This window comes from Equus asinus, chromosome 25 (assembly GCF_041296235.1).
Source record: "Equus asinus isolate D_3611 breed Donkey chromosome 25, EquAss-T2T_v2, whole genome shotgun sequence".
NCBI classification, from domain to species: Eukaryota; Metazoa; Chordata; class Mammalia; order Perissodactyla; family Equidae; genus Equus; species Equus asinus.
In genome coordinates, this window is record NC_091814.1 from 41,501,361 (window position 1) to 41,528,016 (window position 26,656).

The 26,656-nt window shown below is 48.7% G+C and overlaps 1 protein-coding gene across 4 annotated transcripts in view; it reads right to left on the minus strand.

Annotated features, from left to right (window-relative positions):
• CACNA1E (calcium voltage-gated channel subunit alpha1 E) overlaps window positions 1-26,656 on the minus strand; it is a 370,728-nt gene that overhangs the window by 54,751 nt on the left and 289,321 nt on the right. For 2 of the 4 annotated variants that reach the window (XM_070497319.1, XM_044758022.2), the window contains exons 18-26: window positions 25,254-25,321; window positions 23,666-23,763; window positions 19,462-19,518; window positions 17,601-18,254; window positions 16,876-17,189; window positions 14,572-14,734; window positions 13,251-13,380; window positions 12,600-12,659; window positions 11,714-11,820 (exon numbers count right to left, since the gene is read on the minus strand). In XM_070497319.1, the coding sequence (XP_070353420.1) occupies window positions 11,714-11,820; window positions 12,600-12,659; window positions 13,251-13,380; window positions 14,572-14,734; window positions 16,876-17,189; window positions 17,601-18,254; window positions 19,462-19,518; window positions 23,666-23,763; window positions 25,254-25,321 (1,651 nt within the window). The remainder of the gene's footprint in view (window positions 1-11,713; window positions 11,821-12,599; window positions 12,660-13,250; window positions 13,381-14,571; window positions 14,735-16,875; window positions 17,190-17,600; window positions 18,255-19,461; window positions 19,519-23,665; window positions 23,764-25,253; window positions 25,322-26,656) is intronic. The other 2 variants (XM_070497320.1, XM_044758026.2) reach the window with 1 other exon arrangement.

Below are 26,656 nucleotides of genomic sequence, written 5' to 3' on the forward strand. Positions count from 1 at the left end.
GCTTCTGCCCGCTTTTTACCTGTCCTTTCTGTCACACCCACCCCCCAGGCAGGAGAGCAAAGTCCATCAATTCTTTCATACAAGGCAAGATAGGAAGACCTTTAATATAATTCGAGGAATGCTGACATTGCCTAGAATGTGAATTTTAAGACCGTCTTAATGGTCATGGCCTACAAGTCACTTTTATTCAACTCTAGATCTGAATATAGATAATCCAAAAGTATCGCATTGATATGGCCTTTCGTATCCACGGGCTTTGTAGATTTTACAAATTCTTTTACTATATTAGGCTCATCTATCTACCTATCTAAAAAGGCAACATATAAGCCAAATACATACCAGTAAGAATGATCACTTCCCAAAAAGGCTTGGCGACTCCTAATTTTTGTTCTCTTGGATATCAGTGAAAATTCACTGTTCCTATCAACTCACCACTCCTTTCTCAATGAGCCACCTATCAACTCACCACTCCTTTCTCAATGAGCCAGCTCCTTCCCTCCCAACCATACTTCTCCCTCCTCCAAACCACGCCCACCCTGTAGTTTTTACTTAAAGAAAACAGAAGCAAATATTTACCCCAAAGCGTTCCTATGGAGGATCCAAGGCAGAAAGCAGTGGGGGGCGCGGGGTGGGGAGTGAAGAGAAATAAAAGTCAGAAAACTTCAGGAGGAGAGAGAACCTCACACCACGAGAGAAAACGGAGAAGCCTGGGCCCAGGGGATGCTGTTTACAGCCTTGGCACTTGCGGAGTCCACACACTTTGTGAAAGGAAGGGCCAGCACGCCATTTGCTCCACATTCCCCTCTCCAACCTGCCAAGGCCCTTTGCAAGCACCAGTGGAGCTGCCTCTAACTAGATGGTACTCTCCATCTTGTACTTTATTCCATGGAACCTAGTTTAACGGAAGGTTTCTAAATGTAGGCTTTTCCTTCCATTTCCTTAGTAGTCTTCAGACAAACTCTTTCTACTTCCAGTGAATTTATAAGAAACCAGGCTAGGAGAATCATGCCTGCTCGGGGCCAGAAAATGTCTCTTGGAAAGGCGTTTCAAGTCATAGTGGCATATTTATGCTTATGAAGGATTTCTTCTGAAGAGGGACACACAATCAGTCTGAGAGAGCTACTCTGACATCTCTCAAAAGTGCAGAGGAGCAACACCATAAAACCATCTCGAAGTATGAGAGATGCATTGTCAATCAAGGTCCTCATGTCACATAAAGGGATGCCTTTTGATAAATTAAATGACCAACTGTCCATCATCAGCTATTTATAGTGCAGCTTGGAGAAAAATCATCCCAGCTCTATCGGTGAGGCTTAACAACGAGAACAAAAAAGGGCAAGGGCATGAATATAAAATATTTGAGATAGAAATAATGAGAGCTAACTTTTTAAATATTTATTCTTGGTAGGACTCTGTGCTAAGCACTTTCAGTGAACCTTTTTTTTGGACCTCCTAATAACATTAGGATGTAGGTATTACTATCGCCACTTTGCAGATAACATTCAGAGAGGTTAAGTGAGTGCCCAGTGTTAGCAAGTCAAGCTGGGACTTGAACCCAAGTCTGTATGATGCTCGGAGCTCTTGCTCTGAGCCATTAAGCCTCTGCTCCAGTAGGTTTTGGTTCCAGGCTCTGTCAAACAGCTCACCGAATTCTAGAGCTGGAAAAGATCCCTGAAATCCACTTGGCTGCAGAGGAAACTGCAGCCCCAGGAAGATGTGCCCGTGTCAGATCACTCGATGAGTGAGCCACAGTGCCTTGGGTGAACTGGCCTGCTGCTATGAAGAAGCGCCTAGAATTCAGGCTATGGTTCTTAGTTGCTGGTTGCTGTGAAGGTACTTTTCCCAAATTTTTTCACTGCACCACAAACCTATGTTATACCACCATATGCCACAAGCAAAGACTTCTAATGACCATTTTACTAAGTAAATGATCCCATATTCAAAACTATATTAATGTTCACTGTAAATGCCAAATGAATGGTGATTTGGGAATTAAACCCAAGGCCTTATAAACTTTAAATGCCTCCTGTGATAATCTGTAAATGTGCAGAGGGCAGAGATAACATCTTCCCCTCAGTTATAATGGTGTCTTCTCATGCACAAGACCGGCACAGGGTAGGTCAGCCAAACACACCCTTATGCATTCATATAACAGCACTGATGGAGTCCTTGATGTATGTCTGGCACTCTTCTAGGTGCTGGACACACAGTTGCGACCAAAACAAATGAGGTCCCTAACTTCTTAAAACTTACCTAGGCTAGCAGGGAAGGCCTCAAGTCAACAAGGAATAAATGAAAACATAAATTGCAAGCTAAATGCCATGGGGAAAATGGGATCATTGGATTAAAAATTTTACCGAAACAACTACATAGGTCACCCTCTTTTCCCCAGGCTACATTCATCTTGAGAAAAAGCTAAGGGAGAATCTTCCGTATCCCTAAAATGAGAAGGCAAAGGGAGATCAACGGATGGGCAGGTGGCCCAGGGTCACACACTCCAGGGTTCCGCATTTTGTTTAGCCCAAGTCCTTAACCCTGAGACCTTTATGTCCAGTAGCACCTGAATGAGTTCTCAAAGGTTCATACTCATTGACACCCATCCTATGAAGGAAGGCTCAATAATTCTTGCTCCTCCTACACACCTAGATAAAGAACAGAATTTGCTCTCTACAATTAATTTTGCCCCAGAATCATAGTATAAAATATCATGCTGTGGAACAAAGGGGATCTCTGACCAGTGTGTGTGTGTGTCTGTGTGTGTGTCCCTTGTTGTGGAAAATGGGGTTCCTTGATGGTACACTCTGCTCTTAACAGCTGATTGTAGCTGCCAATGTGCTGTAAGGGGGTGCTACTTGTCCCATTCTGACTCCCACAAATCTGAGCCAGGGATAGTAATCAGACACAGGCCAAAAGTAAAATAAAGATTAGTCATTGCTCTGCACAACTTTCCAACAGTTCTCTTACTGCAGATGAGCCACTGAAAAGCTATGATTTTGAGTGGTTGCAGAAAAGCACGCTTGTATTCTCAGTTTTGTTAATATATGTTCAGCACTAATTTGAAAATTATCATTTGAAATGAAAGGAATACAGGATAACAAAGCCACAGAGGCAGGACAAGTCTCAACAATTTAGCCTCTATTAATTAAAATATGTCATAATTTACACATGGGCTGGGCCAAACTACCTTTCCCAAATCCATGATATAAGAGTTGTTCAAGCCATTATCAAAGTGAACAAGATTGCAAGGAGGATGTTTTACCAAACTAAGAGGACAAACTCTTCAAGCACTTTAATTGCGGCACATGGTTTTAGAAATAATTTCTATGCTTTTCACAAATCATTTAAATATAATCATTTGATAACACTTTGCTAGTCTTTGCTACTAAATGTACACTCAGAATTTTTTTACACTGCTTAGCTAATTAGCGAAATTTTACCAGGTTTAAAAATTGACTGTAATGTTAACACTTGAGGGTAATTTCACATGCTAGGATGTGCTGGTCCCACTTTAATTGGGACTCAATTGGGCCACTCATTTTACCATTTATTTCCTACTTATTTGGTACATTCCTCACTGCTCTCCAGAAAAAAAATGCCACATTTCTCTTATGTCTCATCAGTAAAAGATGAGAATTTTCCAGCTCAACTGTCAAGTTGCCCTCCAGATCTTTCATGTGTTATCACTCATCATTCACTGTAATCTTGCTCTTCAGTTTCCTGGTCCCCCTTTTCTCAAAGTTCATGCTCTCAAATTGGTTTCTGCTAGGAACTGACTCTCCTTCCAAGGTGGGCAGGGCAGGGACACCAGGCTCTGAAGAATCCTTCCTCCTTGAAGTGGAATGGCCCTCTGCCCTCCCTCACGAGCCCAGGAGGGAAGAGCATAAGGATTTGAAGGCATCTCTTGGAAGGGGAATGCACACGCTTGCTGGAGTGTAAGGATAGAGGAGGGGTCATGATATGAGGAGGCTTGAGCCTTGCTAAAATGTCTAGACTATTATTTGATAGGCAATAACAACTACTGTTTATTATGCATTTACTAAGTGTTTGGCACTATAGTGGACACTGAATATATTTTACCTTATTTAATTCTCACAAGAGCAAAATACAGTTTTTTAAAATTTCTACTTACAGATGAACAAGTAGAGTCTCAGAGATTTAAGGCAGCTAATAATTAGCAGTGCTGGGATTCAGACCTAAGCTTACCTGACTCTGAAACCTATGCTCTTATTTACGATGTTACAGTGCCTTTTCATACGGGAACCACTTGGAGGGTTTTAACCAGAGAAGGGAACAGCAAAAGAAGCCAGTAGTTCCTGAACTCAAATAGTGAGCTCTCTATCCCAGTATCCTTGATCAGCCTAGGGTCTGCAAGGGCTCATGGGAGGAAACAGGTACAGATGGAACAGCAAGATGGACAAGGACAGGGATGCCTTTCTCCATCTGGCCCACAGGTCTTGTCTGTCTCCAGGCAGAGACAGAAGGATCTACAGGCTGGGGAGAGACCCATACCAAGCTACCACTTTGAGTTTACACAGGTTAATGGCTCAGAACTAACCAGAACATCAGAGGTGGAAGAAAGCTTGATGTATTGGAGAAAGCCCTGAACTAGAAATCAAAAACATCAGTTGTTTAAGAACTGGCTTTGGGGCTTACTATTCAAATGAGTCAAACTAGTCAAGCTTCAGACAATCCATTTCTCAACGGTAAAACAGGACTATCAAATGATAAATTAAGTAAAGAGTGTGAAAGCACTTTAAAAATTCTAAAGACCCATGGAAATGAGGCAGAAGTTTCCTCCTTTGCCTTGGCAATGCTTGTCTCTGGAGAGTGAACTCTTTAGGACCTGTTGGTAAGGCTAGTTCATCTGTTTGTGTGAAGAATCTAAATTCAGCACTTTGACCTTGTCACTGCTTAGCTGCTGCCATTTGGGGATTATTTCCCTCCTGACCCATACCTCAGCATCTCTTGGGGTTACCCATGAGCCCTAAATCCTTTGTGACCCTGTCATCTTTCTTTGCCCTGTGACCAAAGCACTAGCTCTCTGCTAAGTGACTAGTGCAGAATCCTTTCCTTCTTGCACATGGACCTCAACCAGCTCCCTGGACACACTCATCATTACCTTTGCAAACTTCCTCCTTTGCAAAACACAGCACTATACTCTAACTGGAAGGTATTTTTGTCCAAGCACTGAGAAGGAGCAGGAGACATCAAAGCATATAACTGTCTCCTAGCAGTATTGTTATTCACTCTGGTGACCTGATTTGTCTTGCTTCTTAGTCTTCATATTCTAAACATACCCAAAGACCCCTCATCTGCTGATCTTCCTAAGAAGGCCTTGGTGCAGCCTGAAGTCCAGCCAACACATTCCCCCAGCTGGAGACTAATTCGTAATGCTAGGCTGTGCCTCTGTGAGTATGGATTAAGCAGATGGCTGGCAAGTCACATGATCCGAGCTGATACTTCCCAAGTCCCATCATGAAATCTTCTGACCTGAGTTACTCTAAAACCTAATTTTAAATCCAGAGGGCACTGTGATGGGTGTCTACTAATCCTGCAGGACTGGGCTCTTCACACAGCTGTGAGGACTCACCTCCTGTACAGGGGGATTTTTGCATGAGTCTGGTTAGCCAAATTGTTGGTTACCACGTGGATAGAGCCATGTTCTCTGACTGGACCATTTCATTTTGCTTGGTTCTGTGGCCACAGGCTAAGATCCCATTTACAACCAACCATCTCCCAAATTCGTGCTTCTTAATAAAGAGAAATACTTGGGTACTCACACCCATGGCCTTCATATGATAAAGGTCTCCAAGTACACATTCTACAGAGGCTTCCCCAGCATCACCAACGGCACACGCAACAGACAACATTTTCCAGTGCTCATCAAAAAACATACGAGCTGAGGCTTAATGCCAAGAGCAGGTAGATTAGCAACTTCTCTCTCTCAGATACTCCCTCCATGTGGCTCTCACACTGGCCCTCCGTATTCCCTCCCAAAGCCCATTTTCGAGGCTGCTAGGGTATAACAAAGCAGTGAGCACCCCAAGAGTCCACGGCCATTAATCATCTTTAGTGTCCCTGCCTGGGCATAAAGTCAGGTAAAGTCACTCTCAAGGTGAATCCTAAAGCTGGAGTCTTGAGGAACAACATCCTTCTATCTCCTCTCTGCTGGAAATTTCCAATTCCAGCTCAGCCGGCATCCTAAATCCACAGCTAATGGGCTACCTGACGGCTAAATTTAATTTTAATCCTTCATTCGCTTCCACAGAGCAGGGGAACTGGATGACCTGTCTGGCTCAGTGGTAAATGGGTCTTCTATGCATGAAGCAGGACTTTGTCCACTCTTTTTTCTTCCCCTACAAGATTAATGTGTAGTCACAGCTTCCTTTGGGAGACTCCCCTTTCAGTTCCAGAAGAATGGAGGCTGTCAAGAAAGAAGCCCCAAAGGCGAAGCCCCAAAGGCAAAGCCTGAAGTTAGAGGGGGCCTGCCTGAGACATGCACAGGGAGTGAAGAACAGGAGGACGGGTGAGCAAGGCGCAGGGCGGAATGTCAGTTCTATTGTTATTAGGCTCTGTTGAGCGTAAGCACATGCTAGCTTTTCAATTCTAAATAGTTACTCCTTTCTCACACGTGCTCATTCACATCTTCACAAACACAAAGCCCCAAGTGCAAAACCAGAACCAAAGTATCATATTCTGTGGCTCCTTAGGGCCCTTCCAAGTCTAAAATTGTCTGTGCCTGTGTATTTCACTGAATGCATTCAGAACCGGCTCTGCCACGATGGCTGGTTCTGAATGCATTCAAAAGACTTTATTCATCTTAGAGACTAGGGCAGAGTGTCAAGTGTCAGGAAAGTGACATACTTCAATGAAAAGAATGTAATAAAAGCTAATGTGGGAATTCCGGTTTCTTCTGGCATCAAGAGGCAGATTGACTCATGTTTTTCCTTTCTGGCTAAAGACTGAATAATGAAAGGCCAAGTGCGGCTGTGATCCAGATCCCCTGCATGCCAGGGAGTCCTGACCTTACCTCGTGCCCTGCTATGATGGTGAACGGCAATGGGAAGCTTTGGCATCCGCTACCAGAGAGCCTGCATGACTCTGACTGATGCACAGGCCCAAGTAGGGGAGGAGGTGGGAGCAGAACTGCTAGCTATTTTTCTTTTAAACTGTTGGTGCTGACAAGCCCTTATAAGCCGTGAGTTTACTATTTAGAATCCAACCCAAGAGATCTCACTTGGCGACTTGATCTGAGCCAGTCAAGTAACTTGTAGAGCAAGGGAGGTACAGAAGCTGAGGGGCCTGTGTTGGAGTTCAGGACCACAGACACATTTCTAATCCTCTCCTGCACTCCCTCCCAAGGTGCTGTCCCCACCCACCTACCTGCCCAAAGCCTTTCACTAAACACTGAAGACATGAAACCTAGGGCCAGACAGCATCACCATTACTGTGCGGGATCCTATAAGGCTCATGAACTCAATCTGGCATAGTGGCCACATGACTCCCCTCCAAAGGAGCTAACTCTGGCGGCGGGGGGGTGCCCCAAAGGGCATATGCCTGCTGTGCAGATACCCAGAAATGCCAAGGCTGGAACCATCTCTGCTTTCCCACCCAGGAGGCTGGGAGGCAGAAGTGATGGCAACAGGCTGTGAGGAAACTGGCAAAAGCAATTTCTGGTCCTTCCGTGTAAAATAATCATCAAAGAGAAGAATCCATCTTTTTCAGATAGAAAAAGGTAAAAGAGAAAGGTTTCATAAACCAAGTCACTCACCAGACTTTTCCTGAAACCTCAACGAGGAAAAGGCACAGTTGGGACATTTATAGTTGGCAAACATTCTGTCTCCATATGGCCCAGAAAGTGGGGTGTTGTGATGGCAGTGGAATAGAGAGAGCCGTACCCAACCTCTGCCAAACTCTGCCCACCTCCCTACACAGGCCCTGGGCTTAAGGAAGGAGAGCCGAGTGTCCTTATAAATGCTTTATAATGTAAAAGTGGACTGGGAAGAACAGGAAAGGTGCGATATGAGTATCTTTCCGTTTATTTTCTTACAACTTGGTATGCCCAGGCTTATAAAATAAATCCCCTTCCCCTCCTGCTCGAAAGTCAATAAAGTTCCCAAATGGCATTCATCAGGTTTACATTATAAAGAATCCCTTCACTTGACGGATGCAGCTATGGAGAAGAGAGAGTTCTCTTCGGCCACTACATAAACCACATATATGCTTATAGAAAACATACATGGTGCCAGTGCAGACCTCCGCAGGAGGGCTCAGGGGGCCACGCGGCTTTCTTTGAGAATTCAGCTAGAGGCCCTTCCCTCCCGTTGGTTAGGGGCCTTGCTCTTGGGATTTGGGCTGGGTTCTGAGAAGGCTCTGGCTGGCTGTGGTAGAAGGGATGCCAAGTGACCTCTGATTTCTGAGGAGCCACATAAAGGTGTTACCATGGCAATCACCATCAGTTCTGCTTAAAATGAGCAACGGCCTTTGCAGAAGCCTTAGTAGGCTAAGGTTCAGTTTCAAGGAGGGGGGACTCTCCTTTAGGAGAAGGCAGGAGTAAGGTTCTCTGAATGGTGGACACTCCCGGGGGCAAATATATGGCATACAATAACGAAAGTCGTAACTACAAGGAGGGAGATCCTTGAAAAGCCTGTAGAAAAACCCACATTTGGTTTCCTGTCGGCCTGAGCCCCTGGTCATAGCCCCCCACTGGGACATAGGCTTTATTCTGCTGTCTGCCCCAGGCCAGGCCGTCCCTCTGCTGGCAGGCAGGACTCTGGCTAACCCCACCAAAGTGATGGGAGAGCTGAATTCTCTGGTGCCCTTAATGGGGAAAAGTAGAGAATAGAGTTAGGAAGTGCGGGCACACGAGCGAGAGAAAGCATTACCTGAACCTCAGCAAACATGACGAAGGCCACAGAAGGGGACGTGTGAGTCTGTTCCACAAGCAGGAGAAAGGGGAGAGGAAATGTGCATGGCAAGCTTAGAAGGATGATAACAAAAGAGCTGGTGGATGGAGAAGGATGAGCAAGTACCATTTACATTTCGGAGAAAAATGAACAAGTTCAAGAAGTGACATCACTAAAAGCAAGTGATAGATTATGACACTCAATCCATCACATAAGCGTGGATCCCAGAACCAGGGGACTCCTGGATTCCCTGAACTGTACCTGATCTGAGGACCAACAGAGAGGCTTCGGCTCCGGGGCTGTTAAGGCTTCCCCTGCCGCCAGCACCAAAGCCACCACCACCATGTTTCAGAGGACACAAAAAAAGAACAAGACAGGTGACAACCCTCCAGCCCGTCGTCATTGCTCTGGATCTGAGGAGAGACAGCTGGACTGTGGAAACGGGGCAGGCATGCAGAGTTCTCCTCTAAAGTATACCTCCTCCCCACGGTCACCAACACACCTGCCTGGTTTCCAGGCACACAGGCACAGGCCTGGGGTGGGTGTGGGGGTGTGTGTGTGCGTGCGTGCGTGTGTGTGTGTGTGTGTGTGTGTGTAAAACAACCAAGTCTTGCAAACCAGCCTGTGTTCATCTCATTTATTTGCATGTGTTATGCATCAACATACACTTTGGTCTGAGATTTGGACTTCATGATGTCACGGGAGAAAAGAAGGAAAAGGAAGGGAATTAACATTTATTGCTCACTCACACTGGTCAGGCCCTGTGCGAAGCACTTTACACACATGATTTTGCCTCTGTTTCAGAGATGAGAAACTGAGGTTAAGAGGGTTAATGTCTTGTTATGTTGCTCCAGGACATGAAAGTGGTAAGTAGAGGGGCTGGGATTCGAACCAGGGTCTGCCTGGCTCCACAGGCCACATCCCCCCTCCCACTCTGCCCTGTCACCCCCAAGGCCCTCTGTTCTTCCTAAAGATGGGGGGGAGGGGGCGGTTCTTCTGTGCTTCTCTCTCCTGGTTCTTTATTTCTTCAAAGAGAGACAAATTATTTTACTGAGATCAAAATAAGAAAGAACATTATGGCCAACAATGCGTGGAAATGAACTGATAAAATGAGAAGGGAACCTGACCTTTTAAAAACCCAAGAGTAATATTCATCTCTAACAGAAAAGGTGGGCCTCCTTAGGACAGAGGCGACTTTAACGCTTCTTTCAAAGAAGAGTAGGAAGAGGAGCTGGGAGTCCTCTCGGTAGAGCCAGAGGTGCCTTGATATTTAGCTCGCTGTGAGAATCCGTACAGCATCTGGATGCTTGGGAAAATACAATGCTTTTGTGAAATTTCCTTGGGAACAGCTCAACCTCATCTAATAGGAGGCTTTCTTGTTGTGAGGAGCACAGATGATTCCATGTGACTCTAATGGGGTTAATACACTGGTGCACATGGGGCCAAGGGACACTGGAGTTGCCCTGACTGCCAGCCCAGATCAGGGTCACAAGCCACACTCTATCCGGCTCTCCTTTGGAGGGTTCCCCATGACTGGGCAGCAATGGACACAGTCCACTTCCAGGTTCTGGGACATCTTAAATTCTTACCACAGCTGGAGACCTGTCAACCCTCCTATAGACATGGAGCTCCCTACCCGTGGCCACTTGAGGAACATTCCTTCTTAACTCTCACCCTACCTTTTTCTCTGCTAGAATGGACAGGGATAGAAGCGGACGGTGCTTGGGGAGAAGGCAGGATGGATGGTTCCTTTCTGACCACTACTTGGCCTGGGGGAGGTCAAACCTATGGAAGGATTTTGTTCCTTCCATTTTGTAGCTGCCATCAATGAGGGCAGTTCCCAAAAGCTCTCCTTCTGCCCCATCACATAGTGCAGGCAGCCTTGCTTAGAAGACTTAGCTTCCTCTTGTCCTCAGAGAGGCTGGAGGGAATTCTATGCCACCCAGAAGAGGGTGAAGCTACTCTGGCAGTGAAGCAAGGGACAGACAGAGTCCAAAAGGCTGCCATTCATCTTATGGGGCACTCAACACACCAGCTTAGGCAAACGGCCCTGACAACATGCCTATTTCCCATCTATACCCTGGGGGGCTGGGAGAGCCCTTTCCTTGGCTAAATTCCACAGGAAATGTCAAAATGTGGTTTTGACCCGCTACACCTGGATCAATGATTGAAAAAAAATTCCTCAAATGTAAGGAACAGGGTTTAGTCACCTGAATGGTTTAAGACTGTTTTTCTAAGTGTTATCAAGGAAGGTTGGGAAAGTCTTTCCTTCTGCAGTTAATCATATTAACATGGTTCTTACAGCCCAGGAATAGCTCTGGGGTACCCCTGCTCATGCGCAGAGAATCTCCCCATGCCCAGGATTCTGTGGCCCCCAACTTTGCTCTACCCTCTGCATTTTTCTTTCAAGCTAATCCTTTGTTTGACAGAATCAAGAAATGAAAGGGGACATCAGCTGTCCATCCCTGGGTCCTGCCCTGAGCTCATGGAGGCACTGCCCCACGCAGGTGAGCACCTGCCCATGCTTGCTCATCTCCAAGAAAGGAACTCCAGGGCCTCTGACTTCTCCCTAGTGACTCTCTCTCCTGCTTCTTCACCAGTCGTACCCTTGAGGGCATGTGAGCTGAAGCCGTAAGGCTCTTAGGAGCTCTGCTGATGGCAACTGGGAAGCAGATTTCCAGGGTAGCATTCTGTGGCACCACTCTCAGTGAACTGTTTCTCAGGCTGGTCCTGGAGTAGGCCTCAAATCAGCCAGAGTCTCAGGAACAAGGAAGGGAAGGGAACCGAACAAGAAAAAAGTTACTTACGCCAAAGCAAAGGCCACCAATGCGCCAACTACCACCACAAAGTCCAGGATGTTCCACAGGTCTCGGAAGTAGGACCCATCCTGCAGGATCAAGCCCTGGTCTATCATCTGCAGGAGAAGGATGTGAACAGCCACAGATGAACCAGGAGGTGCCAGCAACGTGCACCCTGAGCTCTGGGCTCCCCATGACAATGTCTCCACTGCCATCATCTCCACAAGCAAACCTCCCTGGGGACCTGAAGAGCAGGAGGGCAGGTTTCACAGGCTCTCTCTGCTTAACTATGAGGCCTGAGGTCCCTTCTCATAGCCACCAGGGTTCAATTAGACTCCTTGGTTCTGAAAGAACCCTGCCACATTTCTCCCCTCATTAGTGGTTCAGAGCACCGGGCGTCGCCACACACACACAGATGGGAAAAATCCCAGATGGGTGAGACTGGGAACAAGATAGAAATGTGGGAAGTTAGGGTGGTGGGGAACAGACTAGAGGGCAGTGAGTGTGGTTAGGACTAGATGGAGTCTGGGAAGATTCATCTCTCCCTAACCCTTTGCCTCCTTGACACATACCCAAGTTTAAATCAGGAAGCAGTTGGGGAGGTGACTGTGGTCCCCAAGTCTGTCTACACTCCCACTGCCTGCCTGAGAATGGGCCAGGCTCCTCCCTGGGCCACATCCACAGGTCTGCACCAGTCCAAACAGGTCCATGCAGCCATGTTGTGCCAAGACAGACTGTATCAGGATTCTGAGGCCAGAGGAGGGGTCGGCAGAGGCCCTCTGAGGTTCTGTCATTGGCCGGTAGATGACAGCATTGGGGAAGGGCACTACACTAGAGGAGCAGACAGGTGACCCATCCAAACCCCAGAGCCCAGGTGTTCTCTGGAGGCTTTTACCTTTATAACCATCTCGAAGGTGAACACGCCAGTGAAAACATAGTCAAAATACCTCAGGACCTGTAAGACACACATGGAGGAGGGAGGGGGATCGTGTGAGGCCACCAGGCTATACACACGCCCGTCTGCCCATGGACACACGCAGCCCCCCAACCCCACTCATCGTAACTGCTCGTTGGATGCAGGGAGGAGAGGAGCCATGGATACTGCTGGAACTGCATGACCCGCTGGCCAGTCCTTGGCCCTTCCCTCCCCTTGGCCAGAACTTAACTTCTTGGGTCTGAATTGTCCCACAAATCTCTCTCTCAGGACCTGAATCCTTGTCAGTTGCAATCTTCCTCACCTCCCTCATACCTCCTGATATACACCCTTGGGACCTCCAGGAGATGTCTCAACTTCCTGTGGTAGAGCTGCCCAACTTCAAACACATCACCCATGACCTTAGGTCAGATCCCACATCCAAGCCCATGGGTGACTGCAGACCCACTTCAAAGCCCTGGGTGGCTCTGGGTGTAAGGTCCACCATGAAGCATAAAGGCACACAGCGTGGTTGGGAAGTAGGGGTGGGACAGGGAGAGGGATGCGGAGGGCATGGGATGGGGTGGGTACCAGGGCTCTATCGAGGCTGGAAAATGGCCCCTGTGCACCCACTTTGTTGCGCTCCGAGTTGGTCAGGACAGGGTCCTCGGCTGCCAGGGCAATGCTGCTGGCTGCGATGACCAGGAGAATGCACATCTCAAAGTAGCGCAGGTTCACGATGTAGTGGCAGGCCCTGCGAATCCTGAAGGGTGGATGAGCCCACTGAGCTGGCCCCGCTTCCCTCCCATCCCCATCCCCATCCTGTACTCCCCACCCCCACGTACATCAACCTCTTCTAGACCCTGCCAGGCCCTGGCCAGAGGAAGCCATGGGAAGAGCAATTTAATTTCTCAGGCACCACCTTTGATTTAAAGCCCCAGTGGGGGAAGGTAATCAGATTGGTTAGAGGCTGCAGTACGCAAGCCAAGATACATTATCTGCAAGCATGTCTGAGCCACGGGGAGCAGCCAGCACCAGACTACACACGCTCAGGGTGGCTACATGGTGCCCTCCACTGGATCTCAATGTCTGCTCCCCTACTGTACAGAAATGGGTGCATAGCAAGGAAATCAGAAGAACCAAGAAACATAAAAATACACCTTGATTCTAAGATTCCTGATGAAAGCAGCAACAGGTTTTCATTAGCTCCAGGCATTGCAATTAAAGCGACTATATTCTACAGACAGCATTCTGGCCACGCGTGCCCTTGACATACCTTAGGCCAGGTTCCCTCTTTCCCAGAGCCCTGCCTGAACAAGGCCCATGTGGCCTCTGAAAGCCTTCTTGCCTTCCTAGCCTCAGAAGCTGGTCTATGTGTACATCTTGCTCACTTCCAGGGCAGAAGGCAGTTTCTCTTTCAAAATTCCATCTTACCTGAATCAAACCTTCCAGACTCTTCTCTGCCATCCCCATCTCATCCCCCTACCTCTGCTCTGAGGAACACGTCCATTTCAAAATCCATATGTAGGGCAATGGGACCAGTACACCTAAACTCCAGTGGATGATCTAATCATTCCAGGCTCCACGTTCTCAGCTCTGTCCACCTCTGGATATATTTGGTGACACATCCCAAGGAGACTTCCTTCCTCCCCATCCCCCTCACGCCACCTACTAACCAAAGAATAGGAGAAGGGTCCTTTCCTGATGACATTCTCATGCTTTCTTGTCTTAAAATAGTCTTTAGACTATGGGCACACAGTTCAGAGGTTGTTCAATCCCATGACCCACGTCAGCCAGTGAGCACTGGATGCTTCAGATGTCTGGCCACATCCCAATGGGAAGGATCAGGAAGATGACTGGGTGCTCCTCTCTCGTCCTCCTCATCACCCTGCCCCGGCTCAAACCCAGGTTGTTTACCCTGGCACCGAAGGGGGGCCATGGGGGTGGGTCTTACGGGTTGGTGGTGCTGAAGATGAACATAGAGCTGTGGGGCACCATGGCTTTGCCCGTCTCACGCTTCTCCTTCTTCTGCTGCTTCTTCTCCACCTCCTCCTCCTCCTCCTCTTTGATCTCCGCCTCCTTCAGGGGACTGGCTTCTCCATCCGTCTTGTTGCTAACTGCAAGAGGAACACGTCGAAATCTTCAGAAACTTTGCTACATGCGGGAATGGAGCCCTTCATTTTCCACTGGGGAGGGGACGGAGAGGGCGGGAAATGGCTACAGGATCGTCCCCAGCAAGGTGTCCTGCAAACCTCAGGGTGTTTGTTAGATTACACTGACTTAAGCCCTGCTCTCCTCCTAGCCTTATCCTTGCCCTCATTTTATGTGCTATAGCCTTTTTTACCATACAAATAATAATAGTCATGTTTCCCCAGGTAACAGGAGAGTAAACAGAATGGCTGTTTCTGTTGTAAAGTTTATGAAATTTATCTATATCTAAAATCTTAATTCTTTGTATATATTCGCTTACTGAATTTTCATATCAAAACACCCTGAGCGACATGTATTATTATTCCCAATATATAGATGGGAAAAGCAAAGTTCAGGGAACTCAAAGACCTATCCTGAGGTTATTCAGCTAGTATGGGCTCACAATTCAAAATCCTGTATCCTTTCAACGAAACCCCACTGCAATGGAAGATTTGAAGAAATCATTACTCTGTTGGAGGCTGCCTTTCTGGCTGTGCTTTTTCCAGCCATGATTATGCAGAAATGAGGATGCAATATTCATGTGAATATGGGCCCATGACCGGCTTCCAGGATTGAGAGGATGAAGAGCCAGAGACTGAGGGGAGCTCTTGGGCCGCTGCTGTTTCTGCACTCAAGTCACGGTGTGGGGTAAGCAGCAGAGAGGGTGCGTCTGTCAGAGTGGGGCAAGGGACCAGTCAACCTCTCCCACGGTTCCCATTCAGTGAGTGACTCCACCCTGGAACCTTGTGTAAGCAGCAAACCTCTGAGGTTCTGGCCCCTTCAGAGTCCTTCCAAAAGGTAAGCCATACAAAATATCCAAAGACCTTTGATAACACGCTCTTACCCACAACCAAGGCCATGCTCGAGAAGAACCAGCCCGAGAAGGGCAACAGAGGGAGGGTCAAACCTTCCTAAGGTTGTTTCTCATAAAAGAGGATTCAAACATGTATTTATTAGAGTATAAAATTCAACAGACACCAAAAGGCTGTGGGTCTGAGATCCTGAGACACTCCCCAGCCAACCCCAGAGGCACCAGACACGGGAGATTTCACTTCTTAAGTAGTATTGGCATTGTGAGTGTAGAGAAGGTGAAGGAACGGAGATGGGGCAGTTGAAGAAAGAAGAGCAGGGAGAGGAGGCTGTCCTGTCAAAAGAGAAAAATATGGAAAAAGTCAGGGAGGAAATAAAAGCAGGGGTGGAATCTTGCGGTCACAATTCGGTGACCATGGGGCAGGAGGCGGGATTAATGCATAGATGGGGTAAGGTTAGGGTAGGGATGGGGTGGGGGTGAGGGGTGGGGTTAGGGCAGGGACAGGACATAGGGTTAAGGCAGGGATGGGGTGTGGCATCAGGCAGGGATTCAGGGTTAGGCAGGAATACGGTGTAGGTTAAGTGCTTTTTTGCTGTGTTTCCCTTTAAGGTCTGTAGATGAACATCCATTGCCTGAGGGAACTGTGAGAGACAGTGTGACTAAAAGCTCCTAGGAGGAAAAGAGTAGATAAGAGTAATAGAGTCATAAAACGTTAGCACGGAAAGACCTCTGACATCATCTGGTTCTGTGCTTTCACTTTGTAGAGGGCAAACTGAGGCCTCGAGAGATGCAGAGGTTTTTTGGAGGCCGGCCCTGAGCAGAGCCAGGGCCAGCCCAGCCCCGCTGACATCTTTGGCTTCATCAGAGTCTCCCTAACTTGGCCAGGCAGCAGCTTGGATGTCCTGAGAATGCCACCAGACAGTCACACGATCAATCAAAGAGCAGAATACATAACTGGGTACAAAACCACCTGTGATCTCTCTGAAGACTCTAGGGTACTCACAGGGCCCAAAGGCCTAAGGAAATTTTATGGGCAAAACTTAACATTGAGAAAATGCTAACTTATGTTCCTGAAAACCAGGATAAAACTGCCACTATCTTCCTCTTGTTGAAGAAAGATTTCATCCTGCTGGTGGGGTTTTCCACGCAGCTTTACTGGGATGACTCCTGAGCCATCTCGCTCCCCAGCTGTGGGTGGGATGGGCAATGTGGGCAAAGCGGGAGAGGCAGACAGGGGAACAGGGACTGTGTTCTCACTGTGCACCACTGTAGAGTCCACCAAGGGGCCCACGTCAGGGATGGCAACAGTGACGCTGGTGCTCTCAGTGGCGGCCTTATCTGTGTTGGCTGTGGAGCAGGAGAGGTCAGGCTCACTCTGGCTGATGGCCCGGCCCATGTCCAGATGCACGTCCCCCAGCAGGGCTTGCTCACTGCTGCCCTCCGGCTCCTGCTCTGTCAGCGCTGCATCCTTCCCCACTTCCAGCTCGGGTTGGGGCAGGACTAGGGGTGTGTTGGCCTCATCGAGGGCTCCTGCCAGCCCAGAGCCTCTGGACACCATCAGACTGTTAGTCCTGTGAAAAGAGAGGAGACAGCTGGTGCTCAGATCTTAAGAAGCTGTTCTGATGCACCAGGCAAGTGGGAAAGGTTAGGGGAGCCGAGGAGCCCTGCTGGAGATCGCATGGCTTCCACCGCCTCCCAGCCAGGCAGAGAGGAGCTAAGACCCGAGGGCAGGGTCCCCTGGCTTACTCCCATCCATCCCTCCATGACCCATTCCCAAGAGGAGCACCCCTGGAAGAAAAGGCCCTGGTTTTCCGGGGGACAGACCCCAGCACTTGTCATATTTACACATACCTTATAAAGGCTGCATTAGCATCATCCCTATTTCACAAAAGGGGAAACTGAAGCTCAGAAAAGCTTATTTTGAAGAATCCCTACCACCAGTCGTGCTATGTGCCTCCAGAGCACTCCTGTAACTAATTTACCTCCTTAAATCCCGGGCTCGCTCTTCTTCCTGGATTGTGGGTTCCTTGACCCCATGGCTGCCCCTGGGCTCACAGTCCTTCTCCCCCTCGGTAGACACCCCTTCATCCAGACTCCGCTCCTGGCTGGCAGACCTGCTCCGGGAGGTGGAGGTGGGCTCCTTGCCTTCTGTCCGCACGCGGCGGTGCCGGCTGCGCCGCTGGCTCTGCCGGTGCCTGGCCCGGTCCTCGAAGGTCACCACGGTCTCCCCTCCCCCAGCCTCCTGCTGGGTCAGGTCACAGTTCCCATGACAGGGCCTGGACAGCCACGGCGGCTCCCGTTTGCCCAGAGACAAGGGGCTCCTCTGATTGTCCAGGGCACTCGAGAGATCCCCTCCGTCCCCCTTGAGGGATCCGCCACGGCTGATGCGTTCCTCCTCGCACTTCTCCAGGCCCAGGCCCAGGGCCAGGCCCTCAATGGGCCTTGATCTCCGGTAGAGGCTGGGGTGGGCGTTGAGTGGGTTGAGGGGGCTCAGTGGGTTGAGAGGGTTGAGGGGGTTCATTGGCGGGGCCTCCTCTTTATTGAGAGCCTCCTGGCTGGACATCTGCATGTGCCTTCTCAGCTGGCTGGTGCGCTGCTCCCACACCGACATGTGGTGTCGGCGCCTCCGCTCCCTCCTGGCAAAGGAGAAAGGGAGAGGGCCATGGTCAGAAGCCGAGCACTGGAGGCCAGGGAGGGCAGCCACAGGGGCGTGGGCCAGCCCTCAGCGGCCGCGGGAAAAGGGTGGGACACATGGTCGGGGGAGCAAATGGGAGAGCCCAGGACCTGCAGACAGGAAGCACAGAAAGATGCAAGGAGCAGAGTGGGCCACACATGGTAGGTGGTTGGACCAGTGCCTCCCAGTCTGTGGGGCTTCCCTCTGTAAGCCCTGCTCTGCAGTAGCTGAGGGCTGGGGGTGAGGGGTGGGATCACCCAGGGTGGAGTTCCAAGTCCCCAAGGCCGGTAGTGCTGTGGTGCACAGGCTTACCAGGTCTTCCCTCCCCTTCCCTCCTTTGCTTTCAGGGCATCAAACTGTACCCACTCCGTGCCCACCACTGGCCCTTAATTCAAGGTCAGAGACCTTTCTTCCTCTTGCTCCCCCTTCTCCTTTCCCTTTCAGATTCTAGCCTGGGATTGCAAGAAGTACAAGGGTCAGATACCACAAAGGGTGAGGACAGTGACCAGCAGACCACGCAACAAAAAGTCCCGGCATCACCCTCAAAAAGAGTGCTGTGGGTCTCTTCCACAACAGCCAATAAAACCACCGGGGGCTGTACGGGCAGAAACCACCAGCAGCTCGTACTCAAAACCACTGCTGAACATTTCAGCTCAGGGGCCTAGAGGAGCTTTCCCGTGGCAGCAGGAACACACAAACGTGACACACACAGGAGCACACAGCAGCGGGCTCCCACAGGCAGAAGGGTAGTTACCTGCTCCTTCACTCACGTGTACCCGTAGGCACACGCCTACAAACTGCTAAGGGGATGCTCACATGTGCCCACACGCACCATCACTGAGGCCCACATGTAGCTGTATACAACCGCCTACGTGAAAGGCACACCCACCAACACTAATTACCCACGCCAACACATGCCCACTCACAGGCCACACAGAAGAGTGAACAACACACAGAGTTACATACCTGAGACACACACTGATATAAGCACACGTTGAAAGGTGCCGAGGGCATATCCACAGACCATGTGCATGGAGCACACACGCACACACCACGGCACACACTGACATGCACACCCAGTGCCACTTTGTCCATGGCAAGGACAGAGACACAGTGTCCCCGCACCCACACATAACCACTCACAAACACGCAAACTGGTACACACATACAGGTGGCTGCTGCGTGGCTCCCACATCGACATGTGGTGTCTTCTCCTTCTGTCTCTTCTGGGAAAGAAAAACGAACAGGTTCAGTCCACCCCAGCCTCTCGGAACCGCAAGCCCCACAGCCACCAGCCGATTTCCAAGGAGAGGCACAGAGTCCCCCACATGCCCGTACATTCTCCACGTGCCTGCTGCCCTCTGCAGACTCCCAACCTTCAACTCTCCAAGGGAGTGCCTTTGGATTCCTTGCTCTGTGCAAACACACCGATCCAGTTTTTGAAGCAGGCATGCAGAGACACAGAGGATATACCATTTCACAGAGTCAACAGCTTCAGATGCTCCATCGCCATGCCCCACTGGCACTCACAATTTCACCTAACTATCCTCCAGAGGCCTATTTTGGAAACCCTGATGAAGAGCTGTATTTCCCTCATTCATTTCTAGGATATTTACGGGTGTGACTCCCCAACTCATCACTCCAATCTCACAAAACATGCAGGGAACAAATGCTCTGCCATGCACACCACAGAGGTCACAATGTAGTCCATGGCCAAAGGCAGGGCTGCCATCCACACACTTCAGTATGTGAGTGTTACCCCCCGTATCTGTGCAAAACAGTAGCCCCTGGCCAGAGCCCTGAAGGTTCGGTTTGTCCAGCTGGGTAAAGCAGAGTATTCACCTTCCCAGCCTTGCACAGGGAAAAATCTCTTCTACAGACACACACATGCTGTGTCCTTTCAAACACAAGGTCAATGGGAGAGGTGTGGGCATCATTTGCAAAGGCAAATAGGACTCATGGAACAATAAAGCTGTCAGCACAGGGTCAGTGCTCAGGTGGAGGACAACACTCCTGGGATACGTGCAGAGTGAGCCTGCCCCACTTCCTGGACTGACAGATCCAGTCTGGCCCAATGGGCCCAACCTGGACCTGGGAGGTTGGCAAATGCTGCTCCTTCCTTGGTAAAGACAGGAGAGGAGAGGAGCCTGACACACGGTGGGCTGAGGGAGCACAGGCAGCTGGTCTGAGTCTTACTCGGTGTCTGGAAGAGGCACAATGCACATGAGCACCCACAGAAAAGATGCAGACATCACTGTGGAGATGTCTGTGAGCTCCCCAACTGCATGCACCCCTCAGCAGCTGCAATGCCACGAGGCACACATGGGGCGGTGGTGCCAAGAAGCATGTGCCTGCATGTAGAAATAGAAGCACAGACTCTAGTCAGGCAGCATGCACACACGCTAGGAAAAGCACATTCTACCATCTGTTTGCAAATTCTCAAATATTCAACATCAGCCCTCCAGAAGCACCTGTGTAAGAATGTAAGTATATGGAAGAACTCTCTCTCTTTTTTGTATGCACATGTGTGTGCATGCACACACACACACACATACACACACACTCACACAGAGGCCAGGCAAAAGACAGACCCAACCTCTAATTCCCACACAAATCAGATACACACTTCAATTTCCTCTTCGCTTCTCCACTCCTACATACAGAGATCCAGATTCACATCCCATCAGAATCATTAACATACCTTCATACCTAAAATCACACATATCTCCAATCCATGCACCCGTGTCCTCATACACACCCCACAATAAGCCTGTGGACCAGGAAGGGCAGCTCGTATTCTTCCCATTTCAAAGATGGGGAAACAGAGATTCTGAGGTCCTAAGCAGTTCTCTCTCCCAGGTCACAGAGCATACGAGTGACAGAACTATGACTAGTGCTCAGGCCTTTGGGTTTGTAACAAAGCTCTTCCCATGTTCCTCCATGGACAGCCACATTCTCACTTAGTTAGACTGTAGTCCAGAAACCCGCCATGTCTTGCCTGCACTCCCAAGCAGTGCATACACACCCCAACACAGTTCCCGCCAGCAGCGCCCACCTCACAGCACATACACCGCAACCAAAGCCTGGATCTCTGCTCATCTTGGATGGTTACAGTAAGTTCTCCCACCTCCTGCACCCGGATACACACAGCTCAGTTCCTACAGCTCTATGCCTACCAGCATTTCATTCATTCTTTCATTCCATAAATAGCGAGTTTCTACTCTGGGCCAAGCACCTTTCCAATTCGCCTTTCTCCAAACCCACTCCTCCCCCAGGCTTCCTTGTCCCAGTAAATAGAATCACCCACTCCTAAGTGACAGCCAGCTCTACTCATCAGCATGTTTGGGTACCTGTGTGTGTGTATTTTTAACCCAAATTCATGAGTGCAGAGAAAGTGGGATAGTAACTACTCAAGGTCCAGAGAATATTCTAGAGAGGAAGGAGTTATTTTGCCTTCTCCAACAATTTTAAACAAATTTTGGGGGAGTTTTTTTTCTCACTCATAAAGGAGGGGCCCAGAGGCCAGGCCTTCAGAATTTTGAAAGGTGACAGCAAGATGATGGCCATGCAGGGAGGGAGGCCCCCACATATAACTCTGGAATGCCTCCACAAGGTAGGCAGAGGATGTTCAGGAACCCTTCACGCAAGCTCTGGGAAAACAGGGGGTCCTCCCTTAACAGCTTCAAGTAACAGATGACAGGGTCTGGTGCCAGGATAGAGTTCTACCTCCTGAGGGTCTCAGACCCTCCCCATCAATATCCCAGGACCACTCACACAGTCCTCACACAGGCTCAGAAGCAACAACAGGAATTCCATGGTTCTGTAGTCACTTCTCAGCCTCTCCTCCCACACCTTCCTCTAGGACCACACAGAGGTCAGCCCCAAGCAGGGCCCAAGCTCTGTTAGTTCTACCAGCAGCTACAGGTCCAGGCTGGTTCCTTAAAAAGAGTCTATACTCGCTGCTTTACTTTATCACCTCCCGTTGTCTCCCTGATTCATTACAACTGGATTCGGTACCCACTGGGCCACCAAAACTGCTCTCGTAAAGGTCACCAACAGCTTTCCCACTGGTCCTTCTTTTGTCCTCATCTTACATGATCTTTCAACAGTATTTAGCTCCATCATCACTCCTGCCTCCTGGAAGTCTTCTTCTCTAAGTCTCCAGGACACCACGCTTCCTAGTTCTTCCTCTCACCTCCTGGCTGCTCCCCATCAGTCTCCTTTGTGGATTTCTCCTCTGCCAGCCCTCAAGGCACAGGAGTGCTCTAGGCCTCTGTCCTTAGCTCCTCTCTTCTCCACCCAACTCTCCCTGGGCCAGCTCATCCATGCTGATAGTTTAACCATCATCCAATTGCAAATGGCTCCTCACAAACCTTTATTTCTAACCCTGACTTCTCTTCTAAGCTTCAGACTCAAGTAACCAACAGCCTATTCAACATCTTTGCTTGGATGTCTCATAAGTATCTCAAATTTAATTTGGCCAAAATAAACCTTGGATTTCCAACATTCTCCAGGCTATCAGTAAACACCACTGTGATCTACCCAGTTTCTCAGGCCTCAAACCTTAAAACCTGGGAGAGATATTTGTTTCTTCTCTTTTTTTTCATCCCCACCCCCATCACATTTCATCCATTAGCTCATCCAGTGGGTTCTCCCTACAAATACAGACTGAATGGGATTAGTTCTCATCTCCTCCATTGCTACTATGCTCCAAACCACCATCTCTTGCCTACTTTACACTAAGAGCCAACTCTCTGTCTCCCTGCCTCCACTCTTGGCTCCTACAATCCCTTCTCCACAGAGCGGAGTGTAAATCATATCATATCCCTCCTTTCACTTTAGTCCCTCCCATGGTTGCAATTAGAATAAAAGCTGAAATCCTTCACCTGGGCCTTCAGGATCTCCCCAAGCTGGCAACTGCCTACCTCCCTGGCCTTGTCTCCTTATATTCCCCCTTGCTCCCTACACACCAGCCACACTGGACCTTGCTGGGGAATGCTCTTCCTTCATAAAGTCACGTGACCGCATTTTACACATTTAGGTCTCTGCTTAAACATCACCTCTTCAGAGACTCCCTCTCAGATTGCCCAAAGGTACTCCACCCAACTCTTGTCCCTCTGCCTTATTACCCTGTTTTATTTATTTTACAGCAATTATCACAATCTGAAATTATTTAGGTGTGTTTATTATCTATCTTGCTCACTGAAATAAAAGCTCCGTGAGGACAGAGACTTGGTCTTGCTCACTGCTGTATTTGCAGGACATTTCCTGGCATGGAGTAGGCGCCCTCAGATAATAAACCATTTTTGAGTTGATGAATTGGCTGTTAGCACCAGAGCCCAAGGATCAGCGAAGTGGGGACAGCTGACTCACTCGATAGATGGCATGTTGGGTGCGGACATCGGGCTGACCTCCTTGGCCTTCTGCAGTGCGTGTTTCTGGTTGAAGGCTTCCTCTTCTTCCTGCTCATCCTAGACACAAAGCAGAGGTGGCTTTGCCTGGGATCCCTATGAAGGAGAGTAGCTCCTTTGCCTTGCCCCGGAAGGAGTTCTGGAGACCAGGTGTGAGTAAGGAAAGCAATGGAAGAGGTTAAAACAAGGCAGTATGAGGTTAGGTTGGCTCCAATAGCTCAGGTGGTCAGGCGCCAGGCCTCCACAGCCCTGTCATGGCCAGCAACTCTGGTCTGGGCCTTGCCCCATAGGCTGTGGAAGTCTACTGCAACCCCTAGCCCTCAGTGGAGCTGGCCATAGCTGTGGAGGCCAGAGGCAGGAGCCAACACTTCTCAGATGTTCTGCAGTGTCTGGAAGTGATAGAGCAGGGCCCTTCCAGGCAGAGCCCCCTGAAGTAAAGCACTGAGACTTGCCTCCCATCATGCCCCATTCCTTGCATAGCTAAGTGGCCCCACCTCACATGCTCAGGGAGGAGCCTCATCTCCTCACCTGCATTCTTACTTGTAAGTGCCCCCTCTATGTGATGATGTCAAGGAAAGCCAGTTCAGGCAAAATGACTGGAGCTACTAAGAATACAGACATCTTCACAGCATGTTCTGGTTTCACATACATTATTTTACTTGATCCTCATAGTAATCCTATGAGGTATGCAAAACAGATATATCATCTCCATTTTACAAAGGCAGAAACCAATGCTAATGGAGATCATGGATCTGGCCCAAGCTACAAGAGCCAGTAAGTGACAGATGTGGGATTCAAACTCAGCTTTTCAGATAATAAAGCTTGTATTTGCCCTACCACACCACGATATAAGATAACCCTCAGGGATGTAGGGAAGAGCAGGACATGTGTCCACAGGGCACATGGAAGAAGCTGAGAAACATCACTAGGATGCTTCTGCCGCAAACCAAAGTAGCACTGGGTGAGAAGAAGTTTTCATTCATCTCCCTAAATCATCCCACTTCAATTAGTATTGTCTCTGCCCCTGGAGAAATGACTCTGAGAAAAAGAAAGGAACAGTTATTTGAGAAATGTAGTGTCTGGCTTCACTGAAACTTCCCCAAAATGACCATGGCCACTGGCATAGTCCAGGAACTGTGATGCCCCTGGTCCCTCTGACACCCAAACCCAGAAGGATGAAGTCACACAATTGAGGTCACGCAGTGATAGGTCACAGGAGCAGAGGTGGAACTTAAATCCAGGGCTTTAGTGTCTTTTTTATTCTTCATGTCATAATCCTGAAAAGGGCACCTTTGAGGGTTCACAGTGATTAAACTGTTATCTTCTGTATCCCATGAGAGACCCCAGCTGGTCCGAGGCTCACCAAACTCAATGAAAGTGAACCAGGCTTCCTCCGCGGATGTGTGGCTCTCCAACTGTCCAGAAGCTCCCAGAATGGGCCTTCCTGGCAGGCTGAAGCCAGACATCACAGATTTTTGAGACAGCTCCAAAGGCCAGAGGGCACCCAATGGCATTAAAGAACCATTAGATCCTCAGAGAACAATGCTTACCTTGGTCAGCTCCTGGGCATTGGCCAGATTGTCCACAGCAATGGCCAAGAACACATTCAGCAGCGTGTCTGGGACGATGAGTTAAGGATGGACAAGCAAGAAAAGCAAAAGGCTTCAGCAAGGCTGCGAGGGCATCTCCATGTCTTTCTGCCTGGGATACAAGTAGGAACAGAAGCTACCCTAAAGAGTCACTTAAGCAGGGGCTGTGGGAAGAGACAAAGAGATGTTATACAACTCTGTTTGAAGGAGAATATGTCTTCCCTCCTTCCACATATCATCTCTTTGCGCAGGACAAAGAAATACTGGAATCAAATGACCCAGGGGCAAAGATAGAGTGAGGAGGCCTTTAGACGCAATGGCCTCCACTCAGAGCAATCGAATAGTCAGTGAACAACAAGATAGGGAAGTTGCTCAACGTAGGAGCCCCCCTCTCCTTTCTGGGAAGCTGGAAATGCAGCCCACCTACACCAATCATGCTATTTTGTTCTTGAAGATGAAAAGAAATGAGATTCCACAGCCCCATCACTGACCAGTTCTCAATAATGGGATGCTGACTTACTTCTCTCATCCTTCTAGTCCTGGAAGGCTTCTATATTTCATTTAACAAAATGTCACCGAGCACACAAGATCTTTATGGAACCCATTTCTATTCCACACTGTGACATCTGAAGTCCCAATTTCCCAACTGTCTTTGAGGCCCATGTGTTGTGGAACATAAAACTGGTTCTAGCATAAAAGTCTAAGTCTGACTACCCTCAGAGTAACAAGATAACATGTGACAAACTGGCCTTCCACTTCTGTGACTCACTGCATAGCTTTCTTTTTATGGATTTCTCATGCTTAGTTTATAATCTGCTCTGGCCCCGAGAAGTCTTCAGGGCAGAAAACTTAAAAGAAGCATCTCTCCTCTGTGAGACCATGGAAAATGCAAAACTACAGTTGCAGCACACGGCTCTCCCTTTCCCTTTTTATTCTACCAATCCCAGTTCAAGGCAAGTCCCACTCTCCCAAAACATCTAACATCTTGTAGAAGTTTGCATTGATAAGGTGCATTCAAATAAATTATCTCATTGACTATTCACAACAAACGAGATAGGTATTGTTATCTTCCTCTCAGATGTGAAAACTAGAAGGTCAGAGAGATTAAGTGACTTTCCCAAGGCCACAAAGCTGGTACACAGAGTTCCTAGGATTAAAATCTAAATCTTCCTTGTCTAGATCCTGTGACCAGGCATGGGCTTTGCAGTTAAATGGACTTGCTTTCTGCTTTCCCTTTATAACTTAGTAGTTGTTTGACTTTGATCAAGTTATTTCTTCTAAGTCTTACAAGGTAAAAATTAGATGAAATAGTGCCTGTAAAACACTTAGCACAGGGTGTCATGAATAGCACAAACACAATAAAC